The sequence below is a fragment of the Monomorium pharaonis genome, chromosome 4 (assembly GCF_013373865.1).
Source record: "Monomorium pharaonis isolate MP-MQ-018 chromosome 4, ASM1337386v2, whole genome shotgun sequence".
In the NCBI taxonomy this organism is placed as follows: Eukaryota; Metazoa; Arthropoda; class Insecta; order Hymenoptera; family Formicidae; genus Monomorium; species Monomorium pharaonis.
This window is the reverse complement of record NC_050470.1, coordinates 21,335,153-21,351,379: the sequence shown is the minus strand read 5'-3', so window position 1 is coordinate 21,351,379 and position 16,227 is coordinate 21,335,153. Positions and strand designations below refer to the sequence as shown.

The 16,227-nt window shown below is 42.4% G+C and overlaps 1 protein-coding gene across 3 annotated transcripts in view; it reads right to left on the bottom strand.

Moving 5' to 3' along the window:
• Window positions 1-1,134: 1,134 nt before the first annotated feature.
• The window catches only part of LOC105839800 (probable G-protein coupled receptor 158), a 98,984-nt gene continuing 83,891 nt past the window's right edge, over window positions 1,135-16,227 (bottom strand). For all 3 annotated transcript variants that reach the window (XM_036286434.1, XM_036286433.1, XM_012686354.3), the window contains exons 7-14: window positions 13,736-13,804; window positions 9,341-9,450; window positions 8,044-8,258; window positions 6,275-6,413; window positions 5,327-5,432; window positions 4,529-4,696; window positions 3,801-4,035; window positions 1,135-3,208 (exon numbers count right to left, since the gene is read on the bottom strand). In XM_036286434.1, coding sequence (XP_036142327.1) covers window positions 2,898-3,208; window positions 3,801-4,035; window positions 4,529-4,696; window positions 5,327-5,432; window positions 6,275-6,413; window positions 8,044-8,258; window positions 9,341-9,450; window positions 13,736-13,804 — 1,353 coding nt within the window. In that variant the 3' untranslated portion in view covers window positions 1,135-2,897. The remainder of the gene's footprint in view (window positions 3,209-3,800; window positions 4,036-4,528; window positions 4,697-5,326; window positions 5,433-6,274; window positions 6,414-8,043; window positions 8,259-9,340; window positions 9,451-13,735; window positions 13,805-16,227) is intronic.

Genomic DNA, 16,227 nt, shown 5'->3' with positions numbered 1-16,227 from the left:
ACGGAAACGAGGTTCGAGAGGTTCTTCTTCCGCGTCAGGTACTCGATAATTCAACGAGAGCGGGCGATATCCGCGTATTCTTACATGAAAATCAATACGGAACTTTCGTCGTTGTGGCCCCGCTGTCGTAATCCCCCGTCGTAACGTGCAGGGCACGTACCTACATTTTCTTTTTTATCGGGGCAATTGGGACAGAATTGGCACATCCGTTGTACAGACGCAGTTCGTAAAACACCGTCCGGTCGTAGACAGCGGGGTGGGCAGGAGCCAGCCTGGCGGAACCAGTATAATTCCCGCCGGAAGTAACGAAGGGAATAGCTTTCTCCTTCCCCGGTGTCCTCCTTGAAGTTTCTTCTCGCCGTTTCGCCTCTTTCTTCTTCCGCGCTGGCAAATGATCAAGTCGTTGTGGGAATCCTTCATTGGGGGTATCTAAATTGACGGGGACGGAATGATAAAGGAGAAAGTAGCGGTTGAACAACGGATTGTCGGGAGTCTTGAATGCGTGCCATATTAGTATGTATGAAGTGTGAAGACATTGCCTCTCGCATCAATCCGGACTGCTCCCGGGGAAACTCGCGCGCTGCAAGTTTCATTAAGCGAACGACAGATTCATTCTTGGATCTCTCCCTTAATCTGGGTATTCCGCGCGAAATTGTCTGATTGAGAAGATGAAATATCTTTACTAACCCGACTCTTTCTGTAACCGATGCTTAATTTAACGAGTCGAATGCAGATTTAATCGCGATCGTCTTTTCGTCGAAAAAGGAACTGTAGAGGATTAACCGCGAGTCTTAATCTGAGATTCCAGAGAATCTCGTATAACGAGCTGTTAACTTAATAAGCTGGATTTTGAAGAAGCTTTGAGTGGATTAAAAAACCATTTTTCCACAAATATTGTTACAAAAAGAGGGGAAGAGAGAGAGAGAGAGAGATCGATTTCTAGGAATAAATATTCATCTTAATTATAATATTATTTTATACAAATAATAATCTTTTCCATAAATTTGACGTTAATAATTAAATTATCTTAACGATCAGAGATATCTTTACTTACCTTTTAACGATATATTGGTTGATTACGTTCGAAACATATTAAGATTATTATTTTGTGAAATACAAAATCGTTTATCAGACTTGAACTTTATTCATCTCGTCTTTATTAATTGATTAATTATGCATTTTATTATTTACAATACAACGCGTTCACTTAAACTATACAGTAAGCTACACGATTAACGATGGTAATTATTAAAGTAATATTCACGTCAAAGTGAGCAATATACAAGCACGTAAATTATTTCTACACCGTTTACATAAACTGTTATTGGATAAAATCAAGATACCTGTAGAAATTTAATAGAAAAGTTTTATATGTGAAAAAAATTAATAAATGAGATATTATAATATTTATTTTTAAAAATTAATTAAATGAAGATTAATGATTCAATAAAACACTAAAAAAAAATAGAGCTTAAAATTTCGAGAAGCAAACAATTTATTTGATTTCAATAAACTTGACATTTAGGAATAATAAAATACACGAATTAGATTGCTCTTAAGCACTTTTGCGGATTGCGTTTTAATATAACAATAAAAATTCTTGCAATTTTATTGAGCGAATCACTACCGATATCTGCACACGTCATGTAAGATTGTTAGCAAAAAGAAAGATAGCATAAAAAATTGTTTCCCTTAACCCTTTCAAGCCCAAATTATTTTTACATCGCAGATTTGTTTTCCTAGATAAATTTATTACTTACATTTATTATATATGTATATATATTTATTTATTATAATCTCTGATTGTGTAATATAATACAATACCGTTGACAAATATAATACAATACAATGTAACATTATGCGACATGATTTAATGCACATTGTTATTTTACACTACATAATTATGTTATATGATATTATACATAACACAATATATTATATTACACATTCATATATATGCATATATTTAACATGTTCCTTAGGAAATTAATTAAAACAGTTTCATAATTTTATTAACTCTGTGCAGCATCAGGGAGCTGGAAAGGGTTAATGAGCCTTATCCCTTTAACTTGCTTTTACATTAATACATAATTACAGGTGTAGGCTATCTTGTGATCCGCGAACACGCTGACGAAGCACATTTTGATCCTGGAAAGCCCGTAGCCTGAGATCGATTTGCTGTTGGAAAGGGCGGATTACTCCCTAAGGGTAAATGAACGGTTCATTAATGACGCACTAGAATTGCGATCGTTCTCGCTTGAAAATGCCCAACAATGTAATTAATCTAACGGCTTAATTTTTTGGTTACTTCACGGATACTTGATATACACCGAAATATGAAAAATCGATATGTGCCGTGACTCTCTCATTAACATGCAAACAATTATTATTCACAATGACTAAACGGTCACTTAATTAACTTTCATTCAGATCAATCATTATTTCAACAAATCATTTTAATCGATCTTCGAGAAAGAGAAAGAGAGAGAGAGAGAGAGAGAGACATTCTTCGACGTTTAAAACTTCCAACCTGTCGTCGGAATAATTATTATTACGCTCGACAATCGAGAGATTAATCAATCTTATTAATTCAGAAAAACTTCTTTCAAGTGTCAGTTTAATTTATTCATGATATGAATTCATGAATTCGAACGAACTAGAATTTTTAAAATTGTTTTTATACAATGAATTATTATTATTAATATTAAATATTGGGCAAAAATTTCTTCATTAGTTTTATTTGATGAAATTGCGTACTGATTAATTGTTGTCAACTTTTCCGAAAGTCCGCGATTGATAATTATAATTTACAATGAAAATGATAAGTAATATTTCACTCACGAGCGTCAATTACACTATTCATTTTCACCGTTTTTCTTATTTCAAAGATAAACGCGTTACACTGTAACTTCCTCGGAAAACCTGCTTTTGTCATCGAGGTTGATAACTATGGCGTGCGTTCTAGCGTGACCGGATTTTCCTCTGGATTTGTCCTTCAAATCGGTTTCCTTGCTATCTTTCCCGTGACACACTTCCTTGCTGATGTCCTCAGTAGCATGCTTCGAGGATGTTGATACGGCGATGTCTTTTCCGATTTTCTTCGACTCTGGTGTCTCATTATCCTTCGACGTATCCCGCACATCCTTTCCTCCGAGCCCGTTTTTCTCAATACACGCGCGACATCGGTTTTCACCCTGAGAACTGTTTCCTAAACAAAGATAGAATTATTGGCCCACAGGGTGCAAAATTAATGGATCATCGTAAACGGACTCAAAGAGAGGAGAGAGTAAATGAATAGAGGTCTCGTTTAGACTTCCGGTTTCCATAGTAAATTTAACTTCACCGGGCAGTTTTCGCGCAGTTTTATAAAGCTATTCATTCTCATTTTTCCCATGTATATAATAGGAACAATTTTCCAATTTTTGCACCCTCCCCTTCAATTTTCAACTTTAAATATAATAATAAATGAATAACGCGGGACATATGTACTATTTTTGCTAGAATTTATACTTTTTCTGTTTTTATCTTTCGTCTTTTTCGTCTCGAGTTACGATCATTCCGTGCCATTTTTAAACTGGAAAAACTTCTCTAATTTTATTTCCGACTACTCCAAATGTGTATACATATATAAATAAAATGTTTTTCTCCAGTTTGTTACAGAATTTTTATCGACGAGATTTTTATTTCCGGCTGTGCTAATCTTGAAAAACGGTTACAACATATATTCATATGACATATTTCACGTCCTTGTCCATCCGTGCAAAATTCAGCACATGGTTTTTACAAAGTTTCTTTCTTACCTGCTCGGGCCTGTTCCTGACAAATCTGTCCGAGATTAGTTTCTTTCGTCGATTTACTGAGATCATTCAACTGAACGATGCTAGTCGAAATGGCTTGAATAGTGGATACTTGAGCCTCAACTCGATTCGAGGCATCCAGCATAGCTGCTAGTTTCCTGGATAGCTCCTGATTTCCTAATAATATGTTTTTCTCCTTCAGGACCTCTAACTGGTTGAGCAAACGGCGGAATTCGTCCTGAAAGCAAGTTGCAATCTCTCTCTCTCTCTCTCTCTCTCTCTCTCTCTCTCTCTCCTTCTTGCCATCTCTACATTATATCCACAATTTAAAATGCTAAAGTGCTGTGAAATTTTTAAATTTCATATAACAAATAGCAAAGGTTTTACGATATTATAGTTGAAAGAAATTTCAAAACTGCTAGAATTTAAAATTCTAAAACTTTGAGGTTCCAAGGTTCTAAGACTGAAACAGGTGCCAGTTCTAAAGTTTCGGCTTTAAGAGTTTACTTGTTTAGAGGATTAGGATTCTAGAACTCGTCTATGTGAAACCTTGAGATTTTATGATAAGCAGAATTAGGGTAACATTAGAGCAATACGATCAAAATTCGCTGCGAATCTGGAACTGGCTCGGATTACATTTAGGTGGAAGGAAATGCATAGCTTCCGGTATACTCCACAGAGACCGGAGAATCCGGACGATTTCGTTTACCCTGGTTTACCGAGGTGCTTACCGTGACAGAGTCGCTTTCTTCGGCGAAATTACCCTGCTGAAGCGATATCGAGTTGGTCTGGTTACTAGTACCCTGCGGACGACTGCTTTTCCCCAGGAACTTGCCGGTCGCGCCGCAAAGTTTGCCGATCGTCTCCTCCTTCCCTCCGTCGCGGAACACCACGTAAGCCTTCGTTAAATGCGACGTATGTAACAACTAAACTTACACAGCAGTGGGGGTTTCTATTCAAGCTAGGAGGAGGACTTTACAGTAATCTTGCTAAAGAGAGGGAGAGGGAAAGAGGCGCAAATAGAAAACGAAGCGGAAATTGCGCGATTTAATCTTATTCGTTGCCGATTGAATTTTAGCTTTATACGATACCGCAACTTCTATTTTCCCAGTAAATCTCGAGAGGAGAATGGTCTATTTATGGATTCATTATTGTTTGATCAAATATTGTCTCATTCTCGAATTTATTACTTTAAATAAAGTAAATCTCTACTCAAAAATATTTACAAAATAGATTTTCATTAATTCTTTAGAGCTATTTTCACAATTATCGTTTAAAGGAAAACTGTTTTTAATTCACCAAAGTACTCGCTATTAAAATCCGTTTAAAATTATTTTAGCGGATTAATAAACGCGTATACACATGTTTTATGTAATATTCAAATAATTTACTACGTATTATTCGTTATTGCAACACACTGTAAATTTGATACAAAATAATTGATACGCCAAAATAAAAATGCGCGCATGAGGTTGTAAAACATATAATGTGAATCATACAGTAAACCTACAATAAATAATACTTCTTACTTTACTGCCGAATATCAGGCAGAGCAGCAGTGTGACGGTAAGCTGGGTATGGCAGAAAAATATGATGTACAATAAATCCGGATTGGCCGGCGATTGCAGGAACAACCTGCAGCAAGGGGAAAGAAATTATTCAGAGCTGTTAGCCGCACGAAGCGCTATCGTGACGTAAGAACGGGCCGCTATACTCTGCGAGTGTCCCAGATCTTTTGTTATTTTTATTTGTTTCTCCCCCATCTCGAAAATTCAAATTGCATCCTCAAATTGGGCTGCCCCATATTCTTGATTGGATCAGGTCTTAATGATAGATGCGTTTGATGCAACTACCTCTTTGCCTTTGATAAGAATTAAAATGGAAGATTGAACGCGAAGGGGGAGCGCTCGAGTAGCTCGAAATTTACATTTTTGGTTTTACAATTTACCGTCGCGGCACGTAATCGCGTGCGTGTAAAAAAATTGAGTATACTCGCAATATTGAGACCCGTTAGAAAGAAATTAATTATAAATTCGTCAAGGGACCTGTCATTAAATTGCAGTTAAGGTGGGATATCGTTTGAGAAACCGTCGACGCAATATTTACATTTAAAATAAGGGTCGCCCTAAATTGACTTGCATTATGCATTCCACGATTAAATTCTTGAAATATAAAATTCCGAGGGATTTGATTAGATTTAAATAAATAAATAAAAGAGAAATAAAAAGGAAAGAGAATTCCATTGTTGCAACGCCGAGTAGCGAATCACGCGTATGCGTCACGTTTAATAGAGTCCTTTCGTTATTCCGCGCGGAAAAACGATTTCGAGCGAATCTCGTGTTACAAATAATTACGAGGGGGGGCGGGGGCGGGAAAGCGACGATAGCCTTGCGAGGTGCGCTTCCCGGACGAGCTGCAATCGGTCATTCCGAATAATGAATGGAAAGGAAAAAGGAGGTCTTATAACGCGAACTTACATTGAAACGTTGAGGAAGACTGATAGTAGAAATTCGTTGTAAATCGCCATTGAAATGAATCGGCTCTCATTAAACTCCGACGGAGTCTTTCTTACTACGATGCACAACCGGATGCCCCACACGAGGAACATCACCTCGACTGAAATCACGTGAAATTCCAAGTCACATTAGTCTCAATGGGAGGCTTTAGCGTTTTGCCCAAAGGGCCCGCAGAGTCGCAGCTAAGGGGGGAATATTTTCCATTACGCGCGATGCAAGAGAGTCGAAGGCGCGTCGATTCGCGTTTCCTAGTTGCGACTCTGCAAAATAATCTGTAGGGATCGATAGTGCCACGATGTAAGGATATACGTCATGGATATACATCATGGAGATAGTGCAATCGAAACAATTACAAGTTATCCAATCGAAGAATCCCTGGGAAACTGTCAGACGTAAACGCAATCGGATAACCTTGCATTATGCATTCCGCAGTTAAACTCGCGAAATGTAAAATTCCGAAGGAATTTGCAGGATTAAGGGCCTTCTTCGAACTACCGTGAGAATGCCCGATCGAGATACCGGCGTGTTTGCGTAAGATTTACGGATGCAGCCGTTTCCTTCGGAGGCCCGTTGTAAGAAAAGCAATGGCCCCTTCTCTCTCTCTCTCTCTCTCTCTTGCGTTGCTCTCTGACGACAGATGAATACGAATTAACTGTAATGCGAGGTCTCGCCCTCGAAGCCCGTGGCTACGTGCTACCACTATCCATCTTGATTTAAAATCGCGTTTGGCCATCTGCAGCAGCGTTACTAAATCAATATGGTGGTTCGCACGCGCGCGATTTTCCACATTACATATTTATACGCGTACGTGTGTATCGTATCTCGTAATACGCTCTAATCCTTCGTGATGCCGTAACTAACTGCTGCGCGAGCATGCACACACAACGATACGATCGTTAAATGCCTCTAATTTAATGTAAATTAATTTGATATACCGCCAAGAGCAATTTTCCGGGACGGGAGAGAAGAGAGCTCCCGCAATAGAGGACTCGGTAAATATATTTTACATCATGTAGACAGAGGCACGCGTAACTGACAGCGCGGATGGGTAATGCGAACTAATGCGTCCTGCCACGTGTAATACAGGAACTTATGGATACGGCGAAGCCGGGGATACGGCCGCCGGGAGACGGATGCCCACTTTCACGCCTCATTTATGATGCGCGCTGCACCGGTCCCGGAGGTTCTTCGCGGATTTTTGTCCTTCTCCACCCCTCCCCTCCCCACTCACTCCCGTTAAACGGGATTCCTCGGCGAAAATTCGAGGGACGGAGGGGAGGGGGATTCGCCGACTTGTTTGCATCGAGCGCCATCCGTCCCCCCGCGCAGCTCGCCACGCAACTTTCTATATTAAATATTTCAGTAAATAAGCTCGAGGCGCTGAAGGCGCTTGAGGTGGAAAAGCGGAGCCCGGAGTTTAATTCATCAGGAACTTTCCAACTTTCGATCGCATTCTTACGTGTGCGCGAGGGATCGATCATTCTATAAAAGCAAAGTTAATCCAATGCCGCCTACTTCCCGTGTAACACACACATATGCGATAGCTCTCTGCCGCGCGCTCATATTTCACTGGAGCTTACGATACAGCTTGCGATTACAGAAGTCCGCGACACCGAAGGCACCGAGCGTGCAGCGAAGGATTACAAGCGAGTCGATATCTTCTTTCTTTTTTTTCCCCCCCCTCTTTTAATGCGTGGCACACAAACAAGCACTGTCCACGCGGTACTCACGCGTAGTGAAGCTGTGGTCCCACCAGTCAGTACGGCAGAGATACGCTTTGAGATCGTCGGCGGTCCGCGCGACGATCACGACGGGCGGTGCGACCAGGGTCCTTATGCTCAGGAACACGCTGAACGTCAGGACGATGATGCCCAGCCGCTTCAGTAGGCTCGCGTCCGTTATTTTCACGGCCTTCGCCGATTTCACCCGGAAGATCACGGATATCCTGCGAGCACAGCATCACTCGTCGGATTTACTTTTTTTTCGCCCTCCCCCGTCCGGAAAGTTTTTCTCGTTTTGTTCCTTCTCTTTGTTTCCCGATTGACTGCCGTCGTGGGAATTCACGGATTCCGCGTTCTATCACGGCGGGAATTAACTGGTATTTTGAAAACCTAAATAGACCCACTGATATTCTATAGACGTAATACCTGACGTCAACGGCATTATTTTTTTTCAACGATAATCTGGTTATAAATATTGCATGGACCCCAACGGATTTTTTCCCGAACAAAAAATTGCGCGAGAAATGTCATAAAAATTGTAAAAAGAACTACAAAGATATCGATTACTGTGAGAATTGTTTTGTGAGAAACCGCACTTTGGCATTTTAATTAAAAAAAAAAGTCACAAAGGTAATAGAAATATATAATTTCAAAGTGTAATTAAAATAAGGTGCCCGCGATTCTGGCATTACGAAACTCAGGGGAGATTTTTCGAGTTTTCATTAAAAAGGAAAGATAATAAGAGACCGTCAAGATAAATAAACGATATAACAGATTAGCCTCAGAGTGCTACTTATTTTTCTGACGTAAATGCCACTCTAGGTGAAAATTCACCTATATAGTTAAAAATCTCTTTTTACACTTAAAACATTTTTCTTATATTCTTCTTGGATTTTTCTTTACAAATTGCCAGGTTAAAAGTTAACAGAATCAAGGTTGTTTTAGTATTAAAAAATATTATCTTAAATTTACTATCAAAAGTTTAATAATAAAAACTGCACTAAACTTGAATTGGCATCTGAAAATTCACCCGAGTTAAATATACCCTCGAAATCTCGTAGAACGGCAAATCACTCGAAAAATTGCCCAAGCCCAATTTTCACTCTCAGCCCGTCGTTTCACTCTATTGAGATTTGAGGAATATATATAATCGTCATTCGCAAAAGTGAAAAAGAAAAAAAAGAAAGAAAGAAACATCGGAGGCGAATTCAGAACGAACGGTTCTTACCCCCGAGGCGAGACAAATGGGAAAAATGGCGGCGAAAGGGCCGAGATATAATGTCATCGAGAAGCGAAGTACACTTACCGCCACGTTTTGAGCATGAGTGCCCCGTATGTGAGAGAAAAGCCAATTTCTCGTAGCCATACGCGCACGGTGCACGTGATGATGTTTGGCCTGGGATACATGACTATAGTCTGCAACAAGCAATCGCACATTCTGCAAAGCGATGCGTGAGCAATTTCCGCCGATTAATGCGCGCGTGCCGCGCGGGGGGGACGCCAGATCTACCGCGCCGTCCCGCCCAGGGTGTATTCACACATTCCGTTTCTATTAATCGTGCAAATTTTAACAACGTCATTTCGATAAATTGCCTCATTATCGCGCTGCCGCTCGCCCGGAATATGTAATTACGCAATTAGAATGTAATATTTAAAGCACTTTCAGAGGCGCGCGCCGCGCCTTTGAAACCGAATGACGAGGCGTCCACCCATTGAATCGCTGTCTCCCGCGCGTTTACTATTTATCCGCGTATGGGAGGATACAGGATATGGGATTATGTATTACATAACGATGAAATTCTGCATTAACTAATATCTAAATAATTCATGTTTAACATGGCAAATACGAAAATGATACATTATGGCATATCGCGTCCGTATTATATTGGGTATTACGATGGACAAGCGAAACGTAAATACATCGATTAAAATATTATCGCATATTTAATATAGCCCGGTGCGTAAACGTTTACTCGGAACTTTTTAACGATAATTCGTTACTTCCCTCACTTAAGATGACGAATAAGATGGGAAAAAGAATGAAAACGAGAAAATAGTCTCCTTTTCTCTCTCTCGTTGCTCCGTCTAACGGCAATTATTTCGTGATATTTGTAAGAAAGTCTGTTGTTATCAATATTACGAATAGAAGTTGCCGTAGGAATAATATTCGAATAATATCGGGAAGCGCGCTATGGAAAAGTACACGGGGAAAGAGAATACAGTGAGCGAAAAAAGGAAAACAGAATTCTCGCTGAACGAGCACTTTGGAGCGATTTTTCTTTTGTGTAACACGACGCTCTGACATCGCATAAACTTCGGACTCGAGCATGGATTCATAGACATGTTAGAATTCTCGGAGACTAATGATTTTCGCAGAGAAAAATAGGAAAATATATACCGGGGAAACGTTATTGGGAAAGAAAAAAAACGAACGAGAGAGAGAAATCTATTAATAATAACAGAGCACGTGTGGACAGTCTTACATAAACATTACGTTCTCATAACGCGAATTCGCGCATTATTAAAAATACGTCTGGGTAATAAGAGTTAAAAAAAGGGAGGAAGTTATGCGTGCAGCGAAAAATGTAATAAATTTCCCTCTAGAGTGGAGCATCTGCCGTAATTTGTCCTTTTTGTTACGCTCGAAAATTAGGTCCCGGACTCTACCGGGAAATATTGCAAAGTTAGGAAACAGAGTTCTGTCTTAACAAGAGCGGGTGCAGGGAACAAGGAGATAAAATGACGGGGTCGGGGGGGGGGGGGTGGAGGGAGGACGCCGCAAAATTCGACGATGGTTTTCCCGCCGACTTTACCGCGGCTCGGTGTATCGCGCCGATTTACACCGCCGACGGCGACGGCTCTCGAGGACGAGATGGCACGTAATACCGAAGTTTAGACGCGAAACGGAAGCAAGGTGAGGGGGGAGAGGGGAAGGGACGCGTCGCCCCCGTATAAGCGGGCAAACGACGCCTCATTAAGAATAGTACTTTCGAGTTTGGGCGAAGCCATCCGGGAGTTCGTACGTCGTAAGGGCAAGGCATTACGTAGGCACGACGACGAGCGTTCCCATCCCCGTGTGTGTGCCCGTTGAAATCTTGATACTAACCCCTTCACGGCCGTGCCATTACTCCAGAGCGGCGGGAGAAAAATCACGTCGTCATTTCTGACGTGGGAAGGAGAGAGAGAGGGGTCACGTTGCCGTCACGCGCTTACACGTGGCTCGATGGTCGCGCAGACCCGCCCGTCTATATGCGCGCGCGCGCGCGTTTAAGTGTCTTATATATCTAGACGTGTCGAGGGAAAAGAGCGTTGGCGTTATATTTTATATACTGGCGAGCCCGGCCGCCTCCGCCTGGCCGGAACGGACTGCTCTATCGCCGCGGGTTTGATTTCTGTTGATTCGAATGCCACGCGGAGAGACTGCGGGATGACGGCTACAACCGGGAGGATAGTACACTTGTTGTCACTTTGGTTAAACTTCCGCAGTAAATTCTACAATTCTGTGTACTGTATGCAACTTCGGCGCAAGTGAGTGTCACATAACTACTTCCCACAAGCACAAACGTCCTTCCCTCCCGCCGCGTAAACACCGAATGCCCGTGCCAGTTTCCGTTTAATTACTGCAGTTTAAAGTTTATCATTTAACAGTTTTGCTGTAAAAAAAAAAAAAAAAAAACGATACGTGTACACGGAGAGAATTCTCTCTGAAAAATCACTCTGAAAACCGCGGTGATTGTGAGGCAACGTGAACCTCGAAGAATCTTACTAGACTTTTAACAAAATTTACTAAAATTTTAATAAAATTTCGCAAAGTTTTAGTAAATTTTGTTAGAAGTATAGTTTTGCCAAATTTTATTAAAATTTTAGTAAATTTTGTTACTAAGTATAGTAAGATTCTTCGAGGTTCACGTTGTCTCATAATTACAACGATTTTCACGGCAATTTTTAAGAGAAAATTCTCTCCGTGTATATGTGTGTAATATATGCACGTTTACATGAAATAAAATACTCGTTGTCGCCCGGTGCGTTATAATTGATAAATCATTGAATTACGCAGTAACAGATACGTGATTAATATAACGTGAGATGACGATACGTATGTAACAATCCCGCTGTGAAATTTGAGAGGGAAATTTTAATTCTTCTTCCCCGCTTCGAAATCCCTTTAAAAATATATCGAATATGTAAAAGAGTTGCATCTCTCGAAGAAACCCTTTTTGCGCAAGGAAAAGGAAATCTGAAACGAAGTGGCGGGTACGGATGTAAAGGAAAAAAAAAAAAAGAAATAATAAAAAGAAGAAGAACTCATTTACCTCGACGTACGTTGCAATTTAGATTTTTCCGCTTTTGAAATAACACGATTGCGATCTTCAGCGCAATGTAACTGCAGTCACTACTTTTAATTCTCCCCCTTTTTTTTTCATTTGCACGAGCGCGCGCGCGCGCGCGCGGGATATTCCCCGAGTAATGATGTAACCGCTTACCGCGCGACGTGGCGGGAATTATCAAGCTGAATTAAATGTGCCTCGCGCGATGGGGCCTTTAATTAAGCATTTCGTACAACGTCTGCGACGACTTAAACGGACGGGGTATCTCGGGATACCCGCATCGAAAGGTGAGAAGGCCGTGTGGATCGTGTGCGCACCCCCCCGGGGAGGATACCCTCGAGTTTACGTTTATACAAATGACTTCTCCTACCAGCGAACGGGATCCGTTCCGGATTCGATAAAGCAGGTTTGCGAAATGTGATAGAAATTCCGCTATCAGCCCGATATATCAACGTAAGAACGTGCGCGGAATACGCGCGGCGCCACTAGCGGGCTGTCACCGCGGGTCAAAATTCAGAACAACCCCGGAGTACGACGTTCCGGGATTATTTTACGCCGCTACGTGATCTATGCGCTCGGCAGCGAGAGAAGGAGGAAAAAAATAGAGAGGAAGAGGAGGAGGTGGAGGAGGAGGGGGGGGACGTTTCGTTGCGCCGCGGGGAATGCGTGAAGTCTTAGATAAGATCTGTAATAAAATAGTAACGAATAATAGTGACGAGGCGTACATAGTTCCGAGGGTGGCTTCGCGGCGAAGGACTTTCGGGAGAAATCTGATTAACGGCTTAATTGCAAAGATCTCCAATTTAACACGGCTAAAGTGGACTTGACTCGTAACTCCGGCTTCGATATATTTCGAAAGTAACAGGTTTCTCGGGGAGAGAAGTCGTTTAATTAGAATCGGGACGGAAAGCCGGACGGATTACGTTCTCTCTCGCGGAAGGAGGGGCGACGAGGGGGAGGGGTGGATGGGGTGAGAATTCACGCGTCGGGAGTGTCGGGACGACGGTGTACATTTGGCACGTCCGCTTTAATTAGTGGAGCATGAGGGGCATTAATAGCTAGTGAATACAGGTAGAGTATACATCGTGTTTCGCGCGACCGATGCGCTAGCTGCGATACCGCGAATCATGTGTTATCGTAATTGGCGGGATGCATACATTAGGGGCCGCAGTCGTCGTGGCAGCGGAGGGCTGCGGTCACAGCCGACGCTGCGACGCGGATGCAGCAGGAGAGACGGACGGACGGACGGACGGACGGACAGCCGGCGGCTCCGGCGCGCACGAGGGTGGCTTTGTTATCGGACGCCCACGACCCTCATGAATATGAAACGCTTCGGGAGTATGCGCGGGTGGCGAGACGTACTCGGTACTTACCGTGCAGTATATGAAGAAGGCGCCCAGGACAATCACGCGCAGCAGAACCGGGCTGGCCGCTCGCACCACCTGCAACAAATCATTTTCGTTCGTTCATTCACGCGCCGCTGGCTCGTGGAACCATCGCGCGCGCCGATGGGAAACCGAAAACGGGCGCGCGCGTAAATAAAATCAGAGAATCGGTCGGCGGGGCGGAAGATCCCCGTTTCTCATCCCCTCTTCCCTCCTCTGGTTCTCATCTCTTCTGGGTGTCGTCGATGCGCGGCAGAAATTGCATCTGTCAAAAACTGACCTCGATCCGCCGCGATACTTTATATAGACGCGGGAAAGACATCGAAGTTTACGTTCTCTTGAGTTCGTAAATTCCCCAAGATTCCTCGGGATTCGAAAAGTATCCAGAAAGCTCACCCAAAAGTTTCCCCCCCCCTTCTCCGCCGCCGCCCCCCTACCTCCCTCTTTCCCTTAAACGTTCTCCGATACTTTTATTTTGCAATAACTTTTTCGTTGATTCACGAAGAATATGTCTCTAAATTACACACGGACAATTTTGCATCTTCGATCGCTCGGTGTGTCGGGATTTGTTACCTTGGGCGAAACCGATCACGTTGATTTTCGCGGAGCCACGAGGCGTCAGTGGAAATTCCTCAATGGTATTCCGTGACATATATTATTTAAGAGTATTTTGCTCCGAATGCTTTATTTATGTTGCCAGCTGCTTCCGCAGCATTGTGCGGCCAGCAAGTTTATATTCAAAATATATACATGTTTGTTGTACAACACGAGCGAACAGAAACGGGCATCTAGGCATCCCCGCTGTGCGTTCACTCATGTTTATTTTATTCAACAAAATATATTTGTTTACAGAGATTGGGATCTAATTACACACTTTACGTGATACTTTATAAATACCGGAGAACGACTGTTTTAAAAAAATGCCCTGAAAGAAGCAATCGGAGAGAAAGCGATCATACATATTTGCATTCTTGTTGAAAATATTTTTTAAATAAAAAGCCGGATAACCTTTATTGCATTTCCAAATGAAATATTCTCATTTTATTCTGTGGTTCTTCTTTTTTTTCAGTTACGATAAAAAAAATTGTTAAAAATACATATCACGCAAGAAATAAAAAAATACATATCATAAGCTGTCACAAATAAAGGGAAAAAGGGAAATCAAAGGTGAAGCAACTGTGTCATAAAATGATTTTCGTTCGAGTTTGTATTTTTGGTATTCCGTGGCATATCGCTCAAATGGGATTTTTCGCGTTTACCGTGCTTGTCGGAAGCAACAAATATTATTACGGCGATACAGTTCGGCAAACACGACCTTTGAGGCTATCCTAAAATCTGCCCGTGAATCGCTAAAAAGTCAGCTACATGCAACTTACATGATACTTTTTTGCGGGTGGAAAAAAGTAGCGTGGCGCTATCAGGTTGGAATATTTTAACTTGCTAACGTGCTAGCTGACGACGAAGAGGGAAAAAAAACAAAAACAGCAAGTTAGTTTAACGGCGTCTTGAAATATGTACACGGCACTTTTTTTACTAGCCATTACCAGAATGGCATGCCCGCGGCCGATAAAGAAAAGCGTTTGTGTAAAACCGCGCGTTCCCTACTCACAAATTATATAGTTTTGTGTAAAGTAAATCCCGGTTACGCGCGCGCGAAAAAACTTCGTGTGATATCTGCAAGCTTGAATCTTTCAATTGGTTACAACTCATAAATTATTCAGCCCGCATACGCGTTTGCCGGAGGGGGGAGGGGGAGGATTGATCGACATTAATGAAGACGGAATACTTTGCATAATACAGCCGAAACGCGATATAATATTTAATGAGCGGCCCGCGCGCGCGCGCGCGCGCGTTGACGCTGGACGGACACTCGTAAGCGCGAGACACGCTCGTTGTCAGTAACGTATTACGGCTGTCGACTGGATTCTTCTTAAAGCCGATAACGGGTTATAAATGCGTCGCACCTAGTTACCATCCATTTGCGCGCTTTCATACGATATTCAAGAAACGTGCTGAAGTAGAGGAAAGGTCGCGGGCATCGCGATGGGGAAATGCCGCAAAATCCACCGCAGCGCGCGCGAACACCGGGGTAGAATAATAGCGAATAAAGTGAGTTAAAGTCCGTACCCCCGCAACAAAGCTAATTTCCCGTTCGCGTGTCTCGACTGTTTCATTCGCGCTCCAGGACGGACTTATTTGTTGCTTCCGCTTCACCCCCCCGTTTCCCACCGCGTTCCATCTTGCGTGCGCATGTGTGTGCGTGTGTGTGTGTGTGGATGACAAATAAAAAGAGGGAGGACGCGAAAGAAAAGGGTTAGGGGGGGATGAAGAAAAGGAGAAATCATGCTCTTAACCCCCACCCGGGAGTTACGCCGGCTATTAGCGCTACGAGCGGTAAAGTGCAGTTTCCTTTCTGGCAAAAGGCGATTTGCACGAATTACCGAAGCGGTAAGTCCAGGAAGGACGTATCTGCAGTTCGC